A 17,958-nucleotide genomic window follows, 5' to 3' on the forward strand; every position below is an offset into this window, starting at 1 on the left:
TGTTTATAACAACAAAAGTCGTGTGAGAAATTATGCAGGGATGGAAAAAAATTAAATTTGATTACTTTTTTTTTTAAATTAAAAACAAATCCTTTCACCAAGTTTTATGAGGATCGGCCTTTATTTTCCCAGGTATTTATTTTTGCCGCCTAGTAATCTATATAATAAAGTTTTTAATAATCTAAATAACATTTTAATTTGTTTTTTTTTTTCTAATTTTATAAAAAAAATTGTAATACGCCATAAAAAAAGCATAATCTACACACAATATCGCAAACTAAGTATATCAGTTAGTGTGTCATTTTCAAGCGGCCATACCCTGTGTAAAGTAAGCCAGAGTGTGTGTAAGTTTGTAAGCACTTTCGAATACAAAATAAGCAACACAATATCAATGTAGTAAGATATAAATTTTCTGTTGGGTACAGACTAGACTATAAACTTTAATATACAGTATAATACACACTAAAATTAAGATTAGACTATAGAATAGACTATAGACATTTGTAACTACTCCATTTTATACGTGAAAAAACGTCAAAAATCTCCAAATGCTGGTTAAAAATCGCCAAATTTCCCGCTAACCGCTAAAACGCATATTTCCCGCAATTGTTATTTCAAAAACATAAGATTTGATGGGAAAACGTCAAATTGGCAACACTGCGAGTGGCCATATCGGATTCGTATCATATTGTTTTTTGTTAATCTGGCCATCTTGGTGCCACGAAAACACGACGTCAAATTGTCAGACTGAAGTCGAAAGTTTTTCGTTTGGTTGGAGAACAAAAGCTGGTTTTTTGAAATAAAATATCGAAGAAAACTCCTCCACAGGGAATAATGTCTAAAGATACTAATCCTAAGGAGGCCATTATTAAAACCGCGTATGCGGATGTTAATAAATTTGGCCAAAATGGTGAATTCGATAAAGCCATGAAAGCTGTCAATCGTAGTAAGTAGATGAAAAAATATATTAAGGGGACCAGGTGAATGTGACGACGATGAATTGAATGAGTGTGAAAGTGAATTTACCATTAATGAAAATTGTTTTTGTTTTTACTCAAAACAGTTCTCGGTGTAGCACCCGATGATACAACAGCTTTACATTGCAAAGTCATTTGCTTGATACAACTTTCAAAATTTGAGGAAGCTGCTAAATTTATTGAGAAAAATAAATTAACTTCCCTGGTCTTTGAGAAGGCCTACTGTGAGTATCGTCTCAATAAGCCCGAGAATGCTTTGAAAATTATTGATGAGGCCCATTTGCCTACACTGCCACCCAATCTCAAGGAATTGAGAACTCAAGTTTTATATCGCTTGGAACGCTATGAGGAATGTTTCGATTCGTACAAAGAAATCATTAAAAATACTAGTGATGATTACGAAGACGAAAGACGCACGAATCTAAGTGCTGTCGCTGCCAATTTGGCTCTGGACCATACTAAGGAAATACCAGCAATTCCTGAAGAGACTTATGAGCAACATTTCAATGGTTCTTGCATTCTATCAAATCGTCAAAAGTATGCCGAAGCCGAAAAGAAATTGCGTGCCAGTGAGAAATTATGCCGTGAAACTTTGGAAGAGGATGGCGCAACCGAAGAAGAAATTAGAGAGGAATTGGACATAATTCGTGTTCAAGTAGCATATTGCATGCAAATGCAAGGTAAAACAAAGGAGGCAGCTGCTATTTATGCCGAGGTCTTGAAAAATAAACCTAAAGACCCGGCATTAATTGCTGTAGCCAGTAACAATTCGGTGGTCATTAATAAGGATCAACATGTATTTGACTCGAAGAAAAAAATACGCTCGGCCATGGCCGATGCTTGCGAATTCAAATTGACTTCTCGCCAAAAGAAGGCTATTGCTTTGAACAATTGTCTTTTGGCATTATTCACTAATGCCAGCGATCAGGTACAACAGTTTGGCACAAAACTGGCTCATCAATATCCCGATTTGGTATTCCAATCTTTGTTGATCAAAGCTTCACAATTGGCCAAGGATAAGAAACACAAAGAGGCTGTAGAGTTATTGCAAAAATTCACCACCTCTACTGCAGATAAGGATCAAGCCTTTGCTGCTAAATTCGCCATTGTCCAGTTGTTGCTATCTCAAGGCGCTCGCAAAGAAGCTGCTGATGTTTTACTATCATTAGGCGAGGCAAAATACAAGCCGGGTGTCGTTTCTGCTTTGGTCACCCTCTACTTGGGCTTGAACAATAAACCAGCTGCTTCTGAATTGTTGAAAACTGCTGTAGATTGGTATAAGAAAAACAATGTTAGCAGTGCCGATTTGTCTGATATGTGGCGTCAAGCCGCCGAGTTTCATTTACGTGGTGGTGCCACTGAAACTGCAGCCAGCTCTCTGGAAGAGTTGCTTAAACTGAAACCCAACGATATGAAAGTATTGGCTCAATTGGTTATTGCTTATGCCCAATTCAATCCAAAGAAAGCTTTGGAAGTTAGCAAAAAATTACCCAAATTGGAAACCCTTACCACAGCTTCTGAAATTGATGCTTTAGAAGCAGCCAATTGGGTCATGTCTACTAAGGCAGCTAAGAAATCGGCCAATGCCAAAATCGAACAATCGCCTGGCACTCCAGTGGTCGAACGCAAGAAGAATCGTAAACGTAAGCGCAAGGGTAAATTGCCCAAAAACTATAATGCTGAAATACCACCAGATCCAGAAAGATGGTTGCCCAAATATGAACGTACTGGTTTCCGCAAGAAGCGTGATCGCAGAGCTAAGGACATTATCAAGGGTTCACAGGGCATGTCCACTCAGGCTGCCGAGCAATAGTGAGTATATTTTTAATTTAAATAGAATGATTTTATAAAACAATTCTGTTTTCATTTTCCAGCGATATGTCTAATCGTGCCAACTTGGGTAAAAATTCTCCCGCTACTCCTGTGTATCAGGAACCCACTCCCGGACCTCGTCAACAACACCGCAAAGGTGGTCATAAGAAGAAGAAGGGTGGACGTTTCTAAACAAATGCATTTCTATATTATGCTGTGGAACATGATTCCGCCAACCAGTTGTTTTTATTTTACTACTTTTTTATAACTAAAGTATGCAAAAATATTATGGAATATCTTAATATATTAATGATAAAATTTGTTTTCAATATGAGAAGAAATATTCACTATTCGTCATCATCATCTTTATTGGCTTTTTCATCGCCTGGGGGAGTATTATCTTCCTTTCTGGTGTCGTAAGAGTGTAGAGGTAATGTTTCTAGCCACTCGAGCAAAGGTTTCTGCTCACATTCTGTGCGATAAATGTTATCAAAAATTTTCTTCTCGATGAACTCTTTTATTTCGGGTTCTTGTTTCTCCCAAGTCAAAGGATTATGTATGCCATCCTGGCCATAACGATCATTATAGCGTTCATAGTGCACAGTATCTAATACCAAACCCAAGCCAGGTGCCATGGGCAAATCCAAGCGCTCTTCAGTTAAAGCTCTTTCTAAAGAGCTACAGTCTGTGTGACCACGAACTATAGCTATGGTAAGACCCACCATTTTACGTATTTGATGCAGCATAAAACTTTGACCTTTCACTTTAACCGTAACAAATTCCACACCTTGAGGACTCATAAATGGTTCTGTGCAAGTAAACGACATTATATAACGTTTGGCTGAGGGATCTAAAAAGTTTCTGTAATTTTAAATACACATTGACATTATATTGTTGTAGGTGTTGTTGTTACACTTGATGAGGTACTTACTTTCTGCTAGTAAAATTATGAAAGTTTTTGGTACCTTCAAACATTTGCAATACTTCTTGGGCTTTATTCAGCCTTTCCTCCGAAAGACGATAACTTTCTAACTCAGCCTTTTCATTGCAATCAGAAAATGCTATACTAGGCATTGTGTATGTGTAGGTGCGGGCATTACATTGATCTTTGGCATTAAAACCTTTCGTAACACGTTCTGTGGCAAAAAGTCGAATTTGATCAGGTAGATCAGCATTCAAAGCATTCACATCTAGTTCTTCAGCTAAAATATATTATAAATTATTTTGTTATTAAATGGGATATAGAAAATAAACTTATAAAATATGAATACGAGGGTAAGAGTTTGAAACACTTGAAACCGGAAAAATTCCCCTCATAGTGGTCTAAATTACGTTTTGTTTGTTTATTTATTAACTTGTCCAGGGACTGGAGATTTGTCAAATGTTCCAGTTCCTGGACAAGTCTATTGACAAACTTTTGGACCAGTCTATAGTCTAGTCAAAGAAGTTTTGAATATTAGATTTGATCCAGCGTGTCCATGTGTAACTTCTTTTCCTAATCGTAACAAACATTTAAATTATTATAACTTCAGTTATGGAATAACTTACGCAATTTTATTGAACACACTTGTCTAGCAGCCGATACTCCTTTATCAGTACGGGCTGCACGTTGAAAACAAGCCAATTGGGCCTGTTCAAACATTTCCTCGGTTACCCATTTATGCTTAAGCATTGCCTTAAATAATTCCTCCTCTATGGTCTGCATGCCCGGATTGCGTTGCATACCAAAATACTTGGCCCCAGAATAGCCCAATAGAATGGCAGTCTTTTTGCGTTTTACCCGATCGGCTGGATTGAAGGGGGCTCTCTTTACATCACCCTTTTCCTCATCTTCTGTTTTCCAGTCGACCCATTTGCGTCGTTTAAGATTTCTTTTTAACTTTTTCATTTCTTTGGTAGATTCAATGGCTTCTTCCTTTTCTTGCTTTCTCAACTCTTGTTGATGTTCCAGTTTTTCCAAAGCTTCCGTCATAGCTGCTGCAAAACCTTTGTAACGTTTGCAAATATTATAAATTAAGTCTGGTGATTTAAAGTTGTTGGTTGGAGTCGTTAATGTACAAATTGTTTTTAGGCGTTCTATAATAACAAAAGAAATCTAATAAAATATTTGTTTGTAGATGTGAAAATTTAACAATATTTCTACCTGCCTTTAAATTTGTTATAATTCTGCTTACAACTAACATAACTTTGTGCTACTTATTTTAAATTTAATTTTAAATAAATAAAAATAATTACACACGTGGATATGTGCAATATTTTAATAATTATCAGGACCACTGTCACAGGGTATACAGAGGCGTCACGAGCAAAAAACTATTTCCCTCTCTTTCGCACAAAACGAATTCAATAATTTTTTTTAGCTGTATTTTATATACCTCTTCTCACCAAACAATTTCAACATCAAACAAAAGCTGATTTTAGACTTTTTTAAATGTCAAAAGTGACACCTCTGTATACTTTGTGCCACTGTGGTTTTTCTGATTGTTTTGATCAAGGCGAATTTTCATAAGGTGGTGTTCTTCAATCAGCTGATATTTTTTTCGTTCGATTCGTACTTATTGCTGTCAAAGTTTGTTATTGTTTAAATTTTTATATATAAAAATTTCCATTAAAATGGAGAAAAAGTTCTTTTAAATTATTTATATAAACAAATATTATTTTTGTTCTGTATATCAAAGTTTTTGGGTTACCATTTTAAATGTAAAAATCATAGCATTGAAAAGAGAGCACACACAAATTTTTACACTCGTAATCGTATTATTAAAGCAGCTATCAACCTTCCAAGAATGTTTTAAATATTTTCTGGTTTAGCAATCTAGGGTTATACCCAATAGTTGTGTTTTGTTGCTAACGTTCAATGGCAATTTAATATAAATTTAAAATTTATAAACGTTGGGAGTTAACGTGTAAAATTATACAAGTTAATTTTAACTTTGATAAAAGTGCTACCAATTCAAAAATAAAAATACAAATATGAATGTATGGATGTCAAATAATTGAAAAATATTTTAAATAAAACTTAAATTACAAAAAATTAACAAATGAACAAACATTTTCAAGATATTGTAAATAATTTCAAGTTTTAGCTGATTTTTTCTGTGAGGTGATGCCAAGTCAGGTAATGTTCATTTTGTTGCTAACTACGAGCGTTAACATTCTATAATAGCAAAAAAACACAGCAAATATATTTTTATATTTACTATGTGTAAATCATGTGATCAATAAAAAACAGTATCGAAACACATTATATAACAAAAGCCAATTACCTTGCCTTCCACGTTATGGCCATATATTAAAATTACTCCGCCGGAGTAGAATTTTCATTAGAAGTATAATTTTTTCATAATTAAAAAAATATAAATCTACCGGAATAGAATTTTTCATTTGGAACCAACTTTTTTTCTATTTATTTTTTATAAAATATAAAAATTTCATTAAATGAATTCGTTGTATGTAATGTTTTTGACATCAATACGTACCAAATATGGAAATTTTTGTTATGAACTACTACAACCTTCAGTAAATTCGCCTTGCATATAATCAAATGACATTTCTTAGAAGAGCAGGGTGTTGCATATTGAAAAAATATATTATTATTATTTTAGGAGAAAAACATAAACTACAGAAAACAATTTTATTTTTAATTTATTACATCGTCAGACGTGTTTTTAATTATTTACTAGGCTTTATAGTTATAATCTATGACATCTTTAAATCCCGATTTGTCATTACCTACCTGTCGCGTTTGTTTACAAAACAATCAAGATGAAGAAATGTCTTCGATTTTTGATGTGGACGCGGACTTTGATGATCTGCATATCTATGAAAAAATTGAACAATGCGCTGGTATTAAGGTAAATAGAAGTGATTTTCATTTATTAAAAGCATAAAATATTACATTATTATCTAAATTTTTAGATAATACGACATGATAAAATACCCACCTTAATATGCGGTGACTGCTATGGATTCTTAAAAGTTTCTTATAAATTTCGTACCATTTGTCGCAATTCTAATGATTATTTAAAAGAATTTGTTGTTAGTGGCAAGTCAAGTCCTCTACTACCAGAGGAATCTTCGCTCCATGATAATCCACTTCTAATTCAGCAAAAGGCCACTAAAAAGAGAGGGAAACGAACACAGTATAAAACAAGAAGAAAGGAAAGGATTTTATCGCCTGTGGAAGAGATCATAAAAAGTGAACATGAATTAGTGGTAAAAGATGAAAACGATTTTGCCCCAAATACCATAGATTTCGAAGACTTAAACGCAAGAGATAGTGTTGGTGATGGTGAAATTGAACATTTAGATGAAGAAAATAATGAAGTATGGTTAGATCCAGATTACCAAGATGATGATGATGACTTTGATGTTTCAATCGGTTCGTTAGAATTAGATGTCAAAGAGGAAGTCGATGAATTAGAGGAAACTACTAAAAAGCGAACTAAGAGTAGTAAGAAAACAAAAAAGGCGGGGACAAAGCCATCAAAGACTCTGGATATTTCTTCAGATGGTGCTGCAATTATACGTGAGAAAAAACCCCGAGCAAAAAGAGTAAAAAGAGAAAGGCAACCGCATATTTGCGATATTTGTGGAAATAAATATCCACGACGTTACGCTTTAGAAATGCACATGAGAAGACATCGTGATGAGAAACCATACGCATGCGAGTAAGTTGGATATTGTCATATACATTGTTCTTTTTCAACGTTTGTGTAGGATTCCATAAAACGAATAATTTATTAACACCTATTTTAGAATTTGTACCTACGCCTTTCACAGTAATTTTGAATTGATACGTCATATGAGAAAACACACTGGATCTCGGCCTTATAAGTGCAGTTATTGTCCTCGAGCATTTGGCGATCAATCTACTTTAATAAAACATGAAAGGTAAAAACACTTTATTAGAAAGAATTTAATAAGTCATAAATTTCCTATTTATTATACTTTAGAATACATCGCAATGAAAGACCCTTCAAGTGTGATACATGTGGAAAAACGTTTACCTATTCTAATGTCCTGAAATATCACATATTGACACATACTGGAGAAAAACCATACGCGTAAGTTATTCATAAATTTTTTTTAGAAAAAAAAAGTTAGGTATCTTTTTGTTTAATTTGTAGTTGTGAAATCTGTGGAAAAACTTTTACAAGAACTCATCATTTACGAGCTCATTTGGAAACTTTACAACATCAAAATGATCCCAAAGCCAAAATGCAATTGGCAAATATTAGAAAAAATAATATAAGTCAATAAAATGTTTGTAATATAAAATAATGACTTCAACACAGAATACAAGACAGTATGCTAAAGATTCAATCAGCGATTAAGGAGTTGTATCTCTTGAAATCCTATGCCTGGTACGTGAAAACTTTGATGTTTTCATATAAATACCTATGTTTGTACACATTATTACGCCTTTTGTGTTTGATCTGCATTTCACTTTCAAGTGAAAATAAAATTATCTCCATCAAATAAATGGTAAATAAATGTCGGAACATATTGTAATTCTATTACATCATGTATTATAAGTTATAGACCGGTAATTAAGGTAAAAGTTTTTCGTTAAACAAAGTTTAAAGTTCAATTTCTTCTCACTAGTTTTCTTTCGGTGATTAACTTATACATTTCTTAGAATCTAATTCAGAAACATGAACAAGAAATATATTTAAATTGTTTGTGTGCAAATTGCTGTTCCTTCTGAGTCAGTTTATTAGAATTTTTAACTTTTCGAATATTATTATTAAGTTAGAGATTTTTAAATTATTAGTATAAGAAATTAATTTTATTTATTTAGTGTTTTCATGTGAAAAAACATATTTGTTTAAATAAAAACAAAATCAAAACAATAATGCATTTATTTTTATAAGAAACTACTAATTTAAGGTTTAGATACCAAAAATAATTCCCATAGTATCTCGAGAAAAAATTACATTTTATTCATTTACAACCATCGAACAACGAGAACATTTGTGAAATTGTAGAAAAATACATAAGTAAATAAGTGGTTGTAAATAAATATCATTCAAAAATAACGTTTTAGGGCGTTCAATGACTTTTAGTTTTATAAGAAACAACTAAGTTGACGTTTAAATCCATAAAATAGGGTTCCTATAGCTGAAGCTAAAAGACAATTATTCTACTATTGCAATTTATAAAATGTCGACTTCAATTGAAAATATATCATTCCTTTGAGTGAAAAGTTAAAAAAATTGAAGAACCTTAAAAAAGGACACTTTATCCTTTGACCCAGTTCACCAAATATTGATCCTAGGCCAGAAATTTTGAGAAATGGTATCATGGATTGGGCAAAACTTACATTTTCGGTAGGAACATCAGTCACAGCTTTAACAGTCATTATTTAAATAATTATTTAAAACAAATACATAATTTTGCCATCACTGGTATATATGTATGCATGTGTGTTTGGATGCAGCTGATTATTTTTATTGTTTGTTTACATTTGGCACAAAGTACCCTGTGATTTTTGTACTACACTTTTGAAAACATTATATTATTTAAATATACGCCGGAGCAGGGTGCACTTATAAGGTGAAGTCAATTCAACAGCTGATCACTCATTTTTTTTATTTGAGGTAGATACAACTGTCAAAGTACACCATTTAGAGTTGCCACAATCCGAAAAAATATGTACATCTATCTAGGGATTCATTATATTTTTAGGCAAAAAATTAATAAATAAATTTTATATTCATTTTAATCCGTAGTAAATTTATGCGAAATACTCAAATGCTCATTGAGAGTACAAACATCCCACAATTGTAAATAAAATTATTAAAACTCGATTTGATCATAGATATCTTAATTTTTAACAACTTTCCATGGTAGTGGTTTGGTCACATTTCTATAAAGATCATTATATATTTCTTATACGACAATAGTAGAGACCTACATGGTATTATAAGTTCCCAATATTGACTGATAAAAATAATATGTATATAATTTGTATTTTTGCTACTACTTACAATTTTGCAATCTAATACTAATTTTTTGTTATTTTAATTGATAATTTATTTACTTTTTTAATAAGTAAATAATGAATAATATTCTAACCCCCTCATTCACAAACAACATTTTTATTTTATAAAAGGTTTATAAAACAAAATTTCCATACAAAATACCGTTTATAAAATAAAAATTTTGTTTTTGAATAATTTTTCAATTCATGTATAATTTTTAATAAATTTTATCTTATAATACATATTTACTTTACGTGAAGAGATTTTTGGGCATGTGGGATTGTCTTTTTGTAAGGTAAATTAAAATAAAAAATACGGTGGCAACATGTAAATTTTTTGACAGAAGTATCTACTTTTGTTGTTTTTGTAGAATTAACTTTACCTTATAAGTGCACTCTGCGCCGGAGCAGTTTTTAATAATTTGCTGAGCTATTCCTATTCTACTTATATTGTATACTACTTTATATTGTAATCTATGACTTCTTTTACTATTGACTTTTCAAAGCCCACATGTCGAGTTTGTTTACAAAACAGTCAAGACGAAGAAATGTCTTCAATTTTTGATGTGGACTCGGAATTTGATGATCTGCATATCTACGAAAAAATTGAACAATGCGCTGACATTAAGGTACGTCCAAATGATATTCATGTGATACAAACATTTATTAATATCTTCAATATATGCAGATAATACGCCATGATAAAATACCAACCTTAATATGCGGTGACTGCTATGGATACTTAATAGTTTCCTATAAATTTCGCACTATCTGTCGTAATTCTAATGAATATCTAAAAGAATTGTTTGTTAGTGGTAAGAGTACTCCGCTACAACTGGAGGAATCATCGCCCAATGATAAACCCGTGCTAATAGAAAAAAAGAGAGGCAAAATAACACAGTACAAAACAAGAAGAAAGAAAAGGATTTTATCGCCTGTGGTAGAGACCATAAAAAGTGAACATGAATTAGCGGTAAGAAATGAAAACGATTCAATAGATTTTGAAGCATTGAATGTAAGAGATGCTGTTGGTGTTGGTGAAAGTGAACATTTAGATGATGAAAATAATGACGTGTGTTTAGATCCAGATTACCAAGATGATGATTTTGATGTTAGAAGAGAAGCAGACGAATTCGAGGATATTAGTAAAAAACGAAATAAGAGCAGTAAGAAAACTAAAAAAGCAAGGACAGAGCCTTCAAAGACTCTGGATATCTCTTCAGACGGTGCTGCAATTATACGCGCAAAGAGAGTGCAAAAGGAAAGGCTACCGCATATATGCGAAATTTGTGGAAATAAATATCCACATCGTTATGCTCTGGAAATGCATATGAGAAGACATCGCAATGAGAAACCATACGCATGCGAGTAAGTTAAATGTTTATATGTATTTATAAGGACACAATACAAGTTCTCTTTTCACGTTGAAGTATGGTTCTATAAAACGAATTAAACATTTTTAATTTATTCCTATTCCAGAATTTGTAGCTACTCTTTTCATAGAAATTTTGAATTGATACGTCATATGAGAAGACACACTGGATCTAGACCCTATAAATGCAGTTATTGTCCACGAGCATTTGGGGATCAATCTACTTTAATAAAACATGAGAGGTAAAAAAAGCTTTATAAACCATAATTACATATGTACATAAAACATAAACTACCTTTTTGTTATACTTTAGAATACATCGCAATGAAAGACCCTTCAAGTGTAATACATGTGGGAAAACGTTTACCTATTCTGGTGTCTTAAATTATCACATGTTGACACATACTGGAGAAAAGCCATATGCGTAAGTTATACCGAAATATTATCCAAAGAAGCAAATATGTTATGTAGTATATTTTTGTTAAATTTTTAGTTGTGAAATCTGTGGAAAAACATTTTCAAGAACTCATCATTTACGAGCTCATTTGGAAACTTTACAACATCAAAATGATCCCAAAGCCAAAATGCAATTGGCAAATATTAAGAAAAATAATATAAGTAAATAAAATATGTATAATAAAAAAATGACTTCAACAAGATTGCAATCCTGATTTGAAATCCTGGACTGGTACTTGGGGGTTTTTATATACATACATATGTATACATGAATGTATCGAATGGAAATATGTAAAGTTCTACATCATATTCCGTTCTATCCATTTTCAAAGTTTTAAAAAGTTTAATAATCAGATTTAAAAAAATACAAATTCTTTACAGGATTTTATTATGGTTACATATAAGAATTTAATACAAAATAATACCTTTCATAAGGTCCAAATACATACAATACTTTGCGTCAAACTGCGTTTCATAATGAAAAAAATTGAAGTCCAATCGTTGCGTAGCCGACGTATGAACAGATAATTCATGCAGTTTGACGAATTGATTGAAAACAATGTATGAACGTAGTATTACAGAACACAACTACCTCATTAAATGCACCCTGATAGAATAATTGAATAAATATTAAATTTCATTTTGCCATCCCTGGTATGTATTTAGGGACAGGTGTTTGTTTTTATTTTTGTTTACATATATTTAGTTATACACTGTTGTTGAAAACAATCTAAATTTTAATATACGCCGGAAGAACAGTTTTTAATAATTTGCTGAGCTATACTCTTATTGTTTAAGTTGTGATCTATGACTTCTTTTAATACCGACTTGTCAAAGCCCATATGTCGAGTTTGTTTACAAAACAATCAAGGTGAAGAAATGTCTTCAATTTTTGATGTGGACTCGGAATTTGATGATCTGCATATCTACGAAAAAATTGAACAATGCGCTGATATTAAGGTACGTTCAAGTGATATTAATGTAATACAAAAACTTATTAATTCCTTTAATATATGCAGATAATACGCCATGATAAGATACCCACCTTAATATGCGGTGAATGCTATGGATTTTTAAACGTTTCCTATAAATTCCGAACTGTTTGTCGTAATTCTAATGAATATTTAAAAAAAATTGTTGTTAGTGGCAAGTCCACTCCTTTACTGCCAGAAGAATCTGCGCTCAATGATAATCCACTGCTAATTGAAGAAAACGCCAATAAAAAGAGAGGGGAAGGAACACAGTACCAAACAAGACAAACGCAAAAGGCTTCTCCCAATCCCCCTATAATGGAGAACATAGAAACTAAACAAGATTTTATTAAAAATGAGAACGATTCCAATTCACCCATCAATTTCGAAGACTTCAATGATCTTCATGATTTAGATGATGATGAAGTGTGGTTGGATCAAGATTACCAAGATGATGATGATTGTGATGTGTCAATCGGTTCATTACAATTGGATGTCAAGGATGAAGATGACGATTTCGATGAACCTAAGAAATCTCTTAAGAGCAATAAAAAATCTACCGCAAAAAAGAAAATAGCGGTGAAAAAAACTTCAAAGACACTGGATATATCTTCTGATGGTGCAGCAATTATACGAGAGAAAAAACCCCATGGCAAAAGAGAAAAGAATTACAACCAACCACAAGTATGCGAAATTTGTGGAAATATATACCGGCGTCGCTACACTTTGGAAATGCACATGCGAAGACATGGTGATAAGAAAGAGTTTGAATGCGAGTAAGTTGTTACATTTCTTATTTTGTTATTCCTGTCAAAAGATATTTTGTTTTAAGACATTTTCAAAAGTTTTTGGGTTTAGCGATGACCATTTGATAGCTGGATAGTTCTCCTTTTTGTTTTTCTTTCAAGTTGTTGCTATTTAAACAAAACAAGGAATCCTTATGAGGATAATAACAAAAACAGTTTCTGCTCTGAATTAAATCCTGTATTTCTCATTAATTTCATTATATTTATCCATAATTTAGAATTTGTAGTGATGCGTTTCATAGTAATTTTGAATTAAATCGTCATATGAGAAAACACACTGGATCTAAACCCTATACATGCAGTTATTGTTCTCGATCATTTAGCGATCATTCAACTTTAACAAAACATGAAAGGTAAACTTATTAAGGAACAAATAAATAAAAATATAAAATTGTTTTCTAAATTGTAATGTTTCTTTAACTTTATTTAGAATTCATCGTAATGAAAGACCTTTTAAGTGCGAGACTTGTGGCAAGAGTTTTACCTATTCGACTGTTTTGAAATATCACATGTACATACATACTGGAGAAAAACCATATGCGTAAGTTTTCCCCGAAATGTTTTCTAAAAACAAAACTAATTTTCACATTGTTTATCTTTAATTTTCAGTTGTGAAATCTGTGGTAAATGTTTTATAAGGAAACATCATTTACGTGCTCATTTGGAAACTTTACAACATCAAAATGATTCGAGAGCTAAAATACAATTGGCAAATATAACAGAAAATAATATGGGCCCATAAAAATCTGTTATAATTAATGTTTTACTCACTGATCTTAATCGCGTGAATAAAGAAAATAACTTTGTGTTTATGTTTACTAAAATTGTTAATCTTTTATTATCTTTCTTTTTGTGTTTTATTAAATCATAATAAATTATAAAAATATATATATGAAAACAAACATATTTTTTCTGTTATACTTGGAAATAATTATATTTATAAACAAATAAAACAGCAGCAAAAATAAATAACAATAAAAGGTTGAATGAAAAAGTTATTAAAAGTTCTTTTTAAATGTTCATCAATTTTATTTTTGTAATTATTTGTTTAATTTATATAATTCCATTATTATTAAACTTGTTTTTTGCTTAATTTACTTGAAAGTGAATTATTAAATATGTAAATCCAAAAAAAAATTACAAGAAATTTTAAAAATGTAAAATTATAAATAAAAAAAAAACAAAATTTTCACAAAAGAAAATTTTTGATTTTTATTATTATTTTTATTAATAATAATATTATTATTTAATAATTTGTTTATAATAAAGTATACTATGTATGATCTTATTTACTTAATAACATGCGAACTTTATCATTTAATAGATTCCTCAATTCAGTTACCATAAATTCATGGGATTCTTTGAATGTTGAAGCAACATCACCTATCAGCGTAGCCTCCACTTCGGGTTTTAAAGACATATCAGCCATAAAGGAATTTAGATTTCTAGGCAGTGCTGGTGTTTTCCAATTAACTAAAATTTAAAGAAATGTTAAAAAATCAGATTAAGGTGAAACAAAGATATAGTTATATCCTTCGCAGAAACTTCGGAAAGTTTTATTTGCTTTTTTTAGTGTTCAGGGAGAAGAAATTATGCTTATACTTAAATGAAATTTTTAAAAATTAAGTAAAATTTCCTCCCTTTTTGCGAATTATAAAACCGGTCCTTAGTTTTAAATTTCTTTCTATACTTACTTAATAATTTATCACAACGTTTGATTTCTAATTTCAATTGACGCATCAATTCAATAATTAGTAGACAACGTTCTTTTTCACTTATGACTTTTTCGACTTCAGCATTTTGCTTTCGCTTTTGTTTGGTTTTTGGCGAGGCTTGGAGTTTTTCATGAATTGCTTGCAAAATGAAAGCATATAGAGAAATTATCTGTAAAAAGAATAACAAACGATATTAAATTTTTTAAGTGAATCAACAATATATCTATCTATCTATCTATCTATCTATCTATCTATCTATCTATCTATCTATAGATAGACAGATAGATATATTGTCTATCTATCTATCTATCTATCTATCTATCTATCTATCTATCTATCTATCTATCTATCTATCTATCTATCTATCTATAGATAGACAGATAGATATATTGTCTATCTATCTATCTATCTATCTATCTATCTATCTATCTATCTATCTATCTATCTATCTATCTATCTATCTATCTATCTATCTATCTATCTATCTATCTATCTATCTATCTATCTATCTATCTATCTATCTATCTATCTATCTATCTATCTATCTATCTATCTATCTATAGATAGACAGATAGATATATTGTCTATCTATCTATCTATCTATCTATCTATCTATCTATCTATCTATCTATCTATCTATCTATCTATTTATCTATCTATCTATCTATCTATCTATCTATCTATCTATCTATCTATCTATCTATCTATCTATCTATATATCTATCTATCTATCTATCTATCTATCTATCTATCTATCTATCTATCTATCTATCTATCTATCTATCTATCTATCTATCTATCTGTCTGTCTATCTATCTATCTATCTATCTATCTATCTATCTATCTATCTATCTATCTATCTATTTATCTATCTATCTATCTATCTATCTATCTATCTATCTATCTATCTATCTATCTATCTATCTATCTATCTATCTATCTATCTATCTATCTATCTATCTATCTATCTATCTATCTATCTATCTATCTATCTATCTATCTATCTATCTATCTATCTATCTATCTATCTATCTATCTATCTATCTATCTATCTATCTATCTATCTATCTATCTATCTATCTATCTATCTATCTATCTATCTATCTATCTATCTATCTATCTATCTATCTATCTATCTATCTATCTATCTATCTATCTATCTATCTATCTATCTATCTATCTATCTAATTTAATTTAATTTAATTTAATTTAATTTAATTTATTTTCAAAATAAACCTAGCCTGTTGGCCATAATCGGTTACAAATTTCTATCTATCTATCTATCTATCTATCTATCTATCTATCTATCTATCTATCTATCTATCTATCTATCTATCTATCTATCTATCTATCTATCTATCTATCTATCTATCTATCTATCTTTCTATCCACTTACCTCTAAACAAACAGCCACTTTACTCTGCCATTCACGTCTTCGCCACAAACCATCCTCGGTGGCTTCGTCACTTTCCTTAATTGTTGCTTCACACAAATTCACAACAGCCACTACATTATCACTAACCACTTTACATTGCAGCGGTAAATTGGTATCACCCACATACATTTGCTTCACCAAAGTGGCCAAATCACTGAAGAACTTTTCATATGGCATTTCGAGTAGTAAATGCAAACGTGTTGGCAACAGATTGACTAGAAAACGATTGTGTAATGGTTTAATATCGGCCGCACGCAAACGTTTAAAAACTTCCAGCCATGAATCACACAACGATTCAATGACGGCGATTTCTTTGGCTGGTGTGGAAATCGTATTTTGACATTCCTTAGCATTGTAAGCAGCGGCTCGACAATATTTAGCACTCAATGTTGGATGGAAGAGATCAACGAAAGAGGCGATTAAACGCAGCAGCAGCGAGCGTATGTGCAAAACTTCGGTTTCTTGTTTAAAAGATTCTTTGCGTTGCTCCTCCACGTCAACTAAATGTATGGGATCCCAACGTATGAGTGCACCCAAATCCCGATTGTCACTTAATTCATGCCATGAAATGCGATCCTCTGCCGGATCTATAGACATTACCATATAGGTGTTGAGATTTTGTTGAACATTTCCATACAACATGACCAAATCACACAATTGAGCCTCTACAGAACTTGATACATAATGTAAACTGTTCGTTAAACGTTCTTTGAAATTCATAAACTCTTCGAGTTTTGAAAATGTACAAAAACGATAGGTCAGCGCTATATACTCCAAACGCTCCTTATAGCTGTTGGTGAAGAATTTCAAAGTAGAATCAAACACCGAACGTGACATAGAGAAACGTCCCGATAACACTAGAGGATTACAGTGCACATAACCCATGGAATCCAATTGTATTTGTTTGATTTCCAAATAATCGTACATCTCCTGAGCGCCCAAATGACAACCCAACATGTGATAGATTTTAAGACTTAAAAGTTTAACATGAAAATTACTTGTGCTGTTGCGCAAAACATATTGCAGCAGACAGAGGGCTTCAAAAATGCGATCTGATTTTTGTTCCTGCTGACTAATGTCGTACATAACATTGGCTAAAATCGAGGTAAAAGTAATATTGATTATTTAAAAATTTTGTTTCTTTCGTTGGTTAGTTGCTTTACCTGCCAATAACGCATAGGGATCAGAGGGTCCCATGTCTGTGGGTAATAGATTTTTACCAAATGTACTCAAACCATGTTCATAGTGCAATTTTAATGCGGTATAAAATGCTAAACGATGCTCCACTTCCAACTCTAAATGTGATCCACAAATTCGTGATACTTGCAAAGCACAAATATGTTTTTGCATTTGTTCTTTCTGCAAAATGTTATTCAGTAATTAATTTTATATAAACTATATAAACCATAAATAATTACATTTTGTGGTA

General features: G+C 31.4%; 6 protein-coding genes across 8 annotated transcripts in view; 4 read left to right on the top strand and 2 right to left on the bottom strand.

Annotated features, from left to right (window-relative positions):
• Window positions 1–680: 680 nt before the first annotated feature.
• On the top strand, window positions 681–3,146 carry LOC119602681 (signal recognition particle subunit SRP72). Its single transcript, XM_037954315.1, has 3 exons — window positions 681–946; window positions 1,064–2,789; window positions 2,852–3,146. The coding sequence occupies exons 1-3, from the start codon at window positions 835–837 to the stop codon at window positions 2,979–2,981; spliced, it is 1,968 nt and encodes a 655-aa protein (XP_037810243.1). The 5' UTR covers window positions 681–834; the 3' UTR covers window positions 2,982–3,146.
• On the bottom strand, window positions 2,987–5,086 carry LOC119602682 (tRNA pseudouridine synthase A). 2 transcript variants are annotated; one of them, XM_037954316.1, is made up of 4 exons: window positions 4,933–5,086; window positions 4,338–4,865; window positions 3,721–3,991; window positions 2,987–3,650 (listed from the first exon to the last, which is right to left on the bottom strand). In XM_037954316.1, exons 1-4 carry the CDS (start codon window positions 4,970–4,972, stop codon window positions 3,137–3,139), a joined length of 1,353 nt encoding a protein of 450 aa, XP_037810244.1. In that variant the 5' UTR covers window positions 4,973–5,086; the 3' UTR covers window positions 2,987–3,136. The 2 variants fall into 2 exon arrangements, with proteins under 2 accessions (XP_037810244.1, XP_037810245.1); XM_037954317.1 differs by having other exon boundaries at window positions 4,937–5,076.
• A 1,232-nt stretch (window positions 5,087–6,318) lies between these two features.
• LOC119602683 (zinc finger protein 287-like) lies at window positions 6,319–8,308 on the top strand. Its single transcript, XM_037954319.1, has 5 exons — window positions 6,319–6,643; window positions 6,708–7,459; window positions 7,548–7,682; window positions 7,745–7,855; window positions 7,919–8,308. Exons 1-5 carry the CDS (start codon window positions 6,491–6,493, stop codon window positions 8,049–8,051), a joined length of 1,284 nt encoding a protein of 427 aa, XP_037810247.1. The 5' UTR covers window positions 6,319–6,490; the 3' UTR covers window positions 8,052–8,308.
• A 1,838-nt stretch (window positions 8,309–10,146) lies between these two features.
• LOC119602686 (transcription factor Ouib-like) lies at window positions 10,147–11,805 on the top strand. The gene is made up of 5 exons (XM_037954322.1): window positions 10,147–10,403; window positions 10,463–11,142; window positions 11,254–11,388; window positions 11,460–11,570; window positions 11,640–11,805. Exons 1-5 carry the CDS (start codon window positions 10,251–10,253, stop codon window positions 11,770–11,772), a joined length of 1,212 nt encoding a protein of 403 aa, XP_037810250.1. The 5' UTR covers window positions 10,147–10,250; the 3' UTR covers window positions 11,773–11,805.
• Window positions 11,806–12,262: 457 nt separating this feature from the next.
• On the top strand, window positions 12,263–14,332 carry LOC119602685 (zinc finger protein 3). The gene is made up of 5 exons (XM_037954321.1): window positions 12,263–12,562; window positions 12,622–13,349; window positions 13,598–13,732; window positions 13,810–13,920; window positions 13,989–14,332. The coding sequence occupies exons 1-5, from the start codon at window positions 12,410–12,412 to the stop codon at window positions 14,119–14,121; spliced, it is 1,260 nt and encodes a 419-aa protein (XP_037810249.1). The 5' UTR covers window positions 12,263–12,409; the 3' UTR covers window positions 14,122–14,332.
• Window positions 14,333–14,563: 231 nt separating this feature from the next.
• Window positions 14,564–17,958, bottom strand: part of LOC119602687 (phagocyte signaling-impaired protein) — a 9,582-nt gene continuing 6,187 nt past the window's right edge. For both annotated transcript variants that reach the window (XM_037954324.1, XM_037954323.1), the window contains exons 7-11: window positions 17,948–17,958; window positions 17,693–17,888; window positions 16,491–17,623; window positions 15,074–15,263; window positions 14,564–14,852 (exon numbers count right to left, since the gene is read on the bottom strand). The exon at window positions 17,948–17,958 is cut by the window's right edge and continues 262 nt beyond it. In XM_037954324.1, the coding sequence (XP_037810252.1) occupies window positions 14,665–14,852; window positions 15,074–15,263; window positions 16,491–17,623; window positions 17,693–17,888; window positions 17,948–17,958 (1,718 nt within the window). In that variant the 3' untranslated portion in view covers window positions 14,564–14,664. The remainder of the gene's footprint in view (window positions 14,853–15,073; window positions 15,264–16,490; window positions 17,624–17,692; window positions 17,889–17,947) is intronic.

This window comes from Lucilia sericata, unplaced genomic scaffold (assembly GCF_015586225.1).
Source record: "Lucilia sericata isolate MDLA Ls3-8-SP2 unplaced genomic scaffold, ASM1558622v1 Contig000249F_arrow, whole genome shotgun sequence".
NCBI classification, from domain to species: Eukaryota; Metazoa; Arthropoda; class Insecta; order Diptera; family Calliphoridae; genus Lucilia; species Lucilia sericata.

Bases quoted from the DNA above. Each gene is read 5' to 3' on its own strand.
- LOC119602682 (XM_037954316.1), bottom strand. From the start codon at position 4,972: ATGTTAGTTGTAAGCAGAATTATAACAAATTTAAAGGCAG. The intron at 3,992-4,337 runs GTAAGTTATTCC...AATATATTTTAG, and splicing joins AGTGTGTTCAATAAAATTGC to CTGAAGAACTAGATGTGAAT. The intron at 3,651-3,720 runs GTAAGTACCTCA...TTAAAATTACAG, and splicing joins CATAATTTTACTAGCAGAAA to AAACTTTTTAGATCCCTCAG.
- LOC119602685 (XM_037954321.1), top strand. From the start codon at position 12,410: ATGACTTCTTTTAATACCGACTTGTCAAAGCCCATATGTCGAGTTTGT. The intron at 12,563-12,621 runs GTACGTTCAAGT...TAATATATGCAG, and splicing joins AACAATGCGCTGATATTAAG to ATAATACGCCATGATAAGAT. The intron at 13,350-13,597 runs GTAAGTTGTTAC...TCCATAATTTAG, and splicing joins AAGAAAGAGTTTGAATGCGA to AATTTGTAGTGATGCGTTTC.
- LOC119602683 (XM_037954319.1), top strand. From the start codon at position 6,491: ATGACATCTTTAAATCCCGATTTGTCATTACCTACCTGTCGCGTTTGT. The intron at 6,644-6,707 runs GTAAATAGAAGT...CTAAATTTTTAG, and splicing joins AACAATGCGCTGGTATTAAG to ATAATACGACATGATAAAAT. The intron at 7,856-7,918 runs GTAAGTTATTCA...TTTAATTTGTAG, and splicing joins ACTGGAGAAAAACCATACGC to TTGTGAAATCTGTGGAAAAA.
- LOC119602686 (XM_037954322.1), top strand. From the start codon at position 10,251: ATGACTTCTTTTACTATTGACTTTTCAAAGCCCACATGTCGAGTTTGT. The intron at 10,404-10,462 runs GTACGTCCAAAT...CAATATATGCAG, and splicing joins AACAATGCGCTGACATTAAG to ATAATACGCCATGATAAAAT. The intron at 11,389-11,459 runs GTAAAAAAAGCT...GTTATACTTTAG, and splicing joins ACTTTAATAAAACATGAGAG to AATACATCGCAATGAAAGAC.
- LOC119602681 (XM_037954315.1), top strand. From the start codon at position 835: ATGTCTAAAGATACTAATCCTAAGGAGGCCATTATTAAAACCGCGTAT. The intron at 947-1,063 runs GTAAGTAGATGA...TACTCAAAACAG, and splicing joins CATGAAAGCTGTCAATCGTA to TTCTCGGTGTAGCACCCGAT. The intron at 2,790-2,851 runs GTGAGTATATTT...TTCATTTTCCAG, and splicing joins ACTCAGGCTGCCGAGCAATA to CGATATGTCTAATCGTGCCA.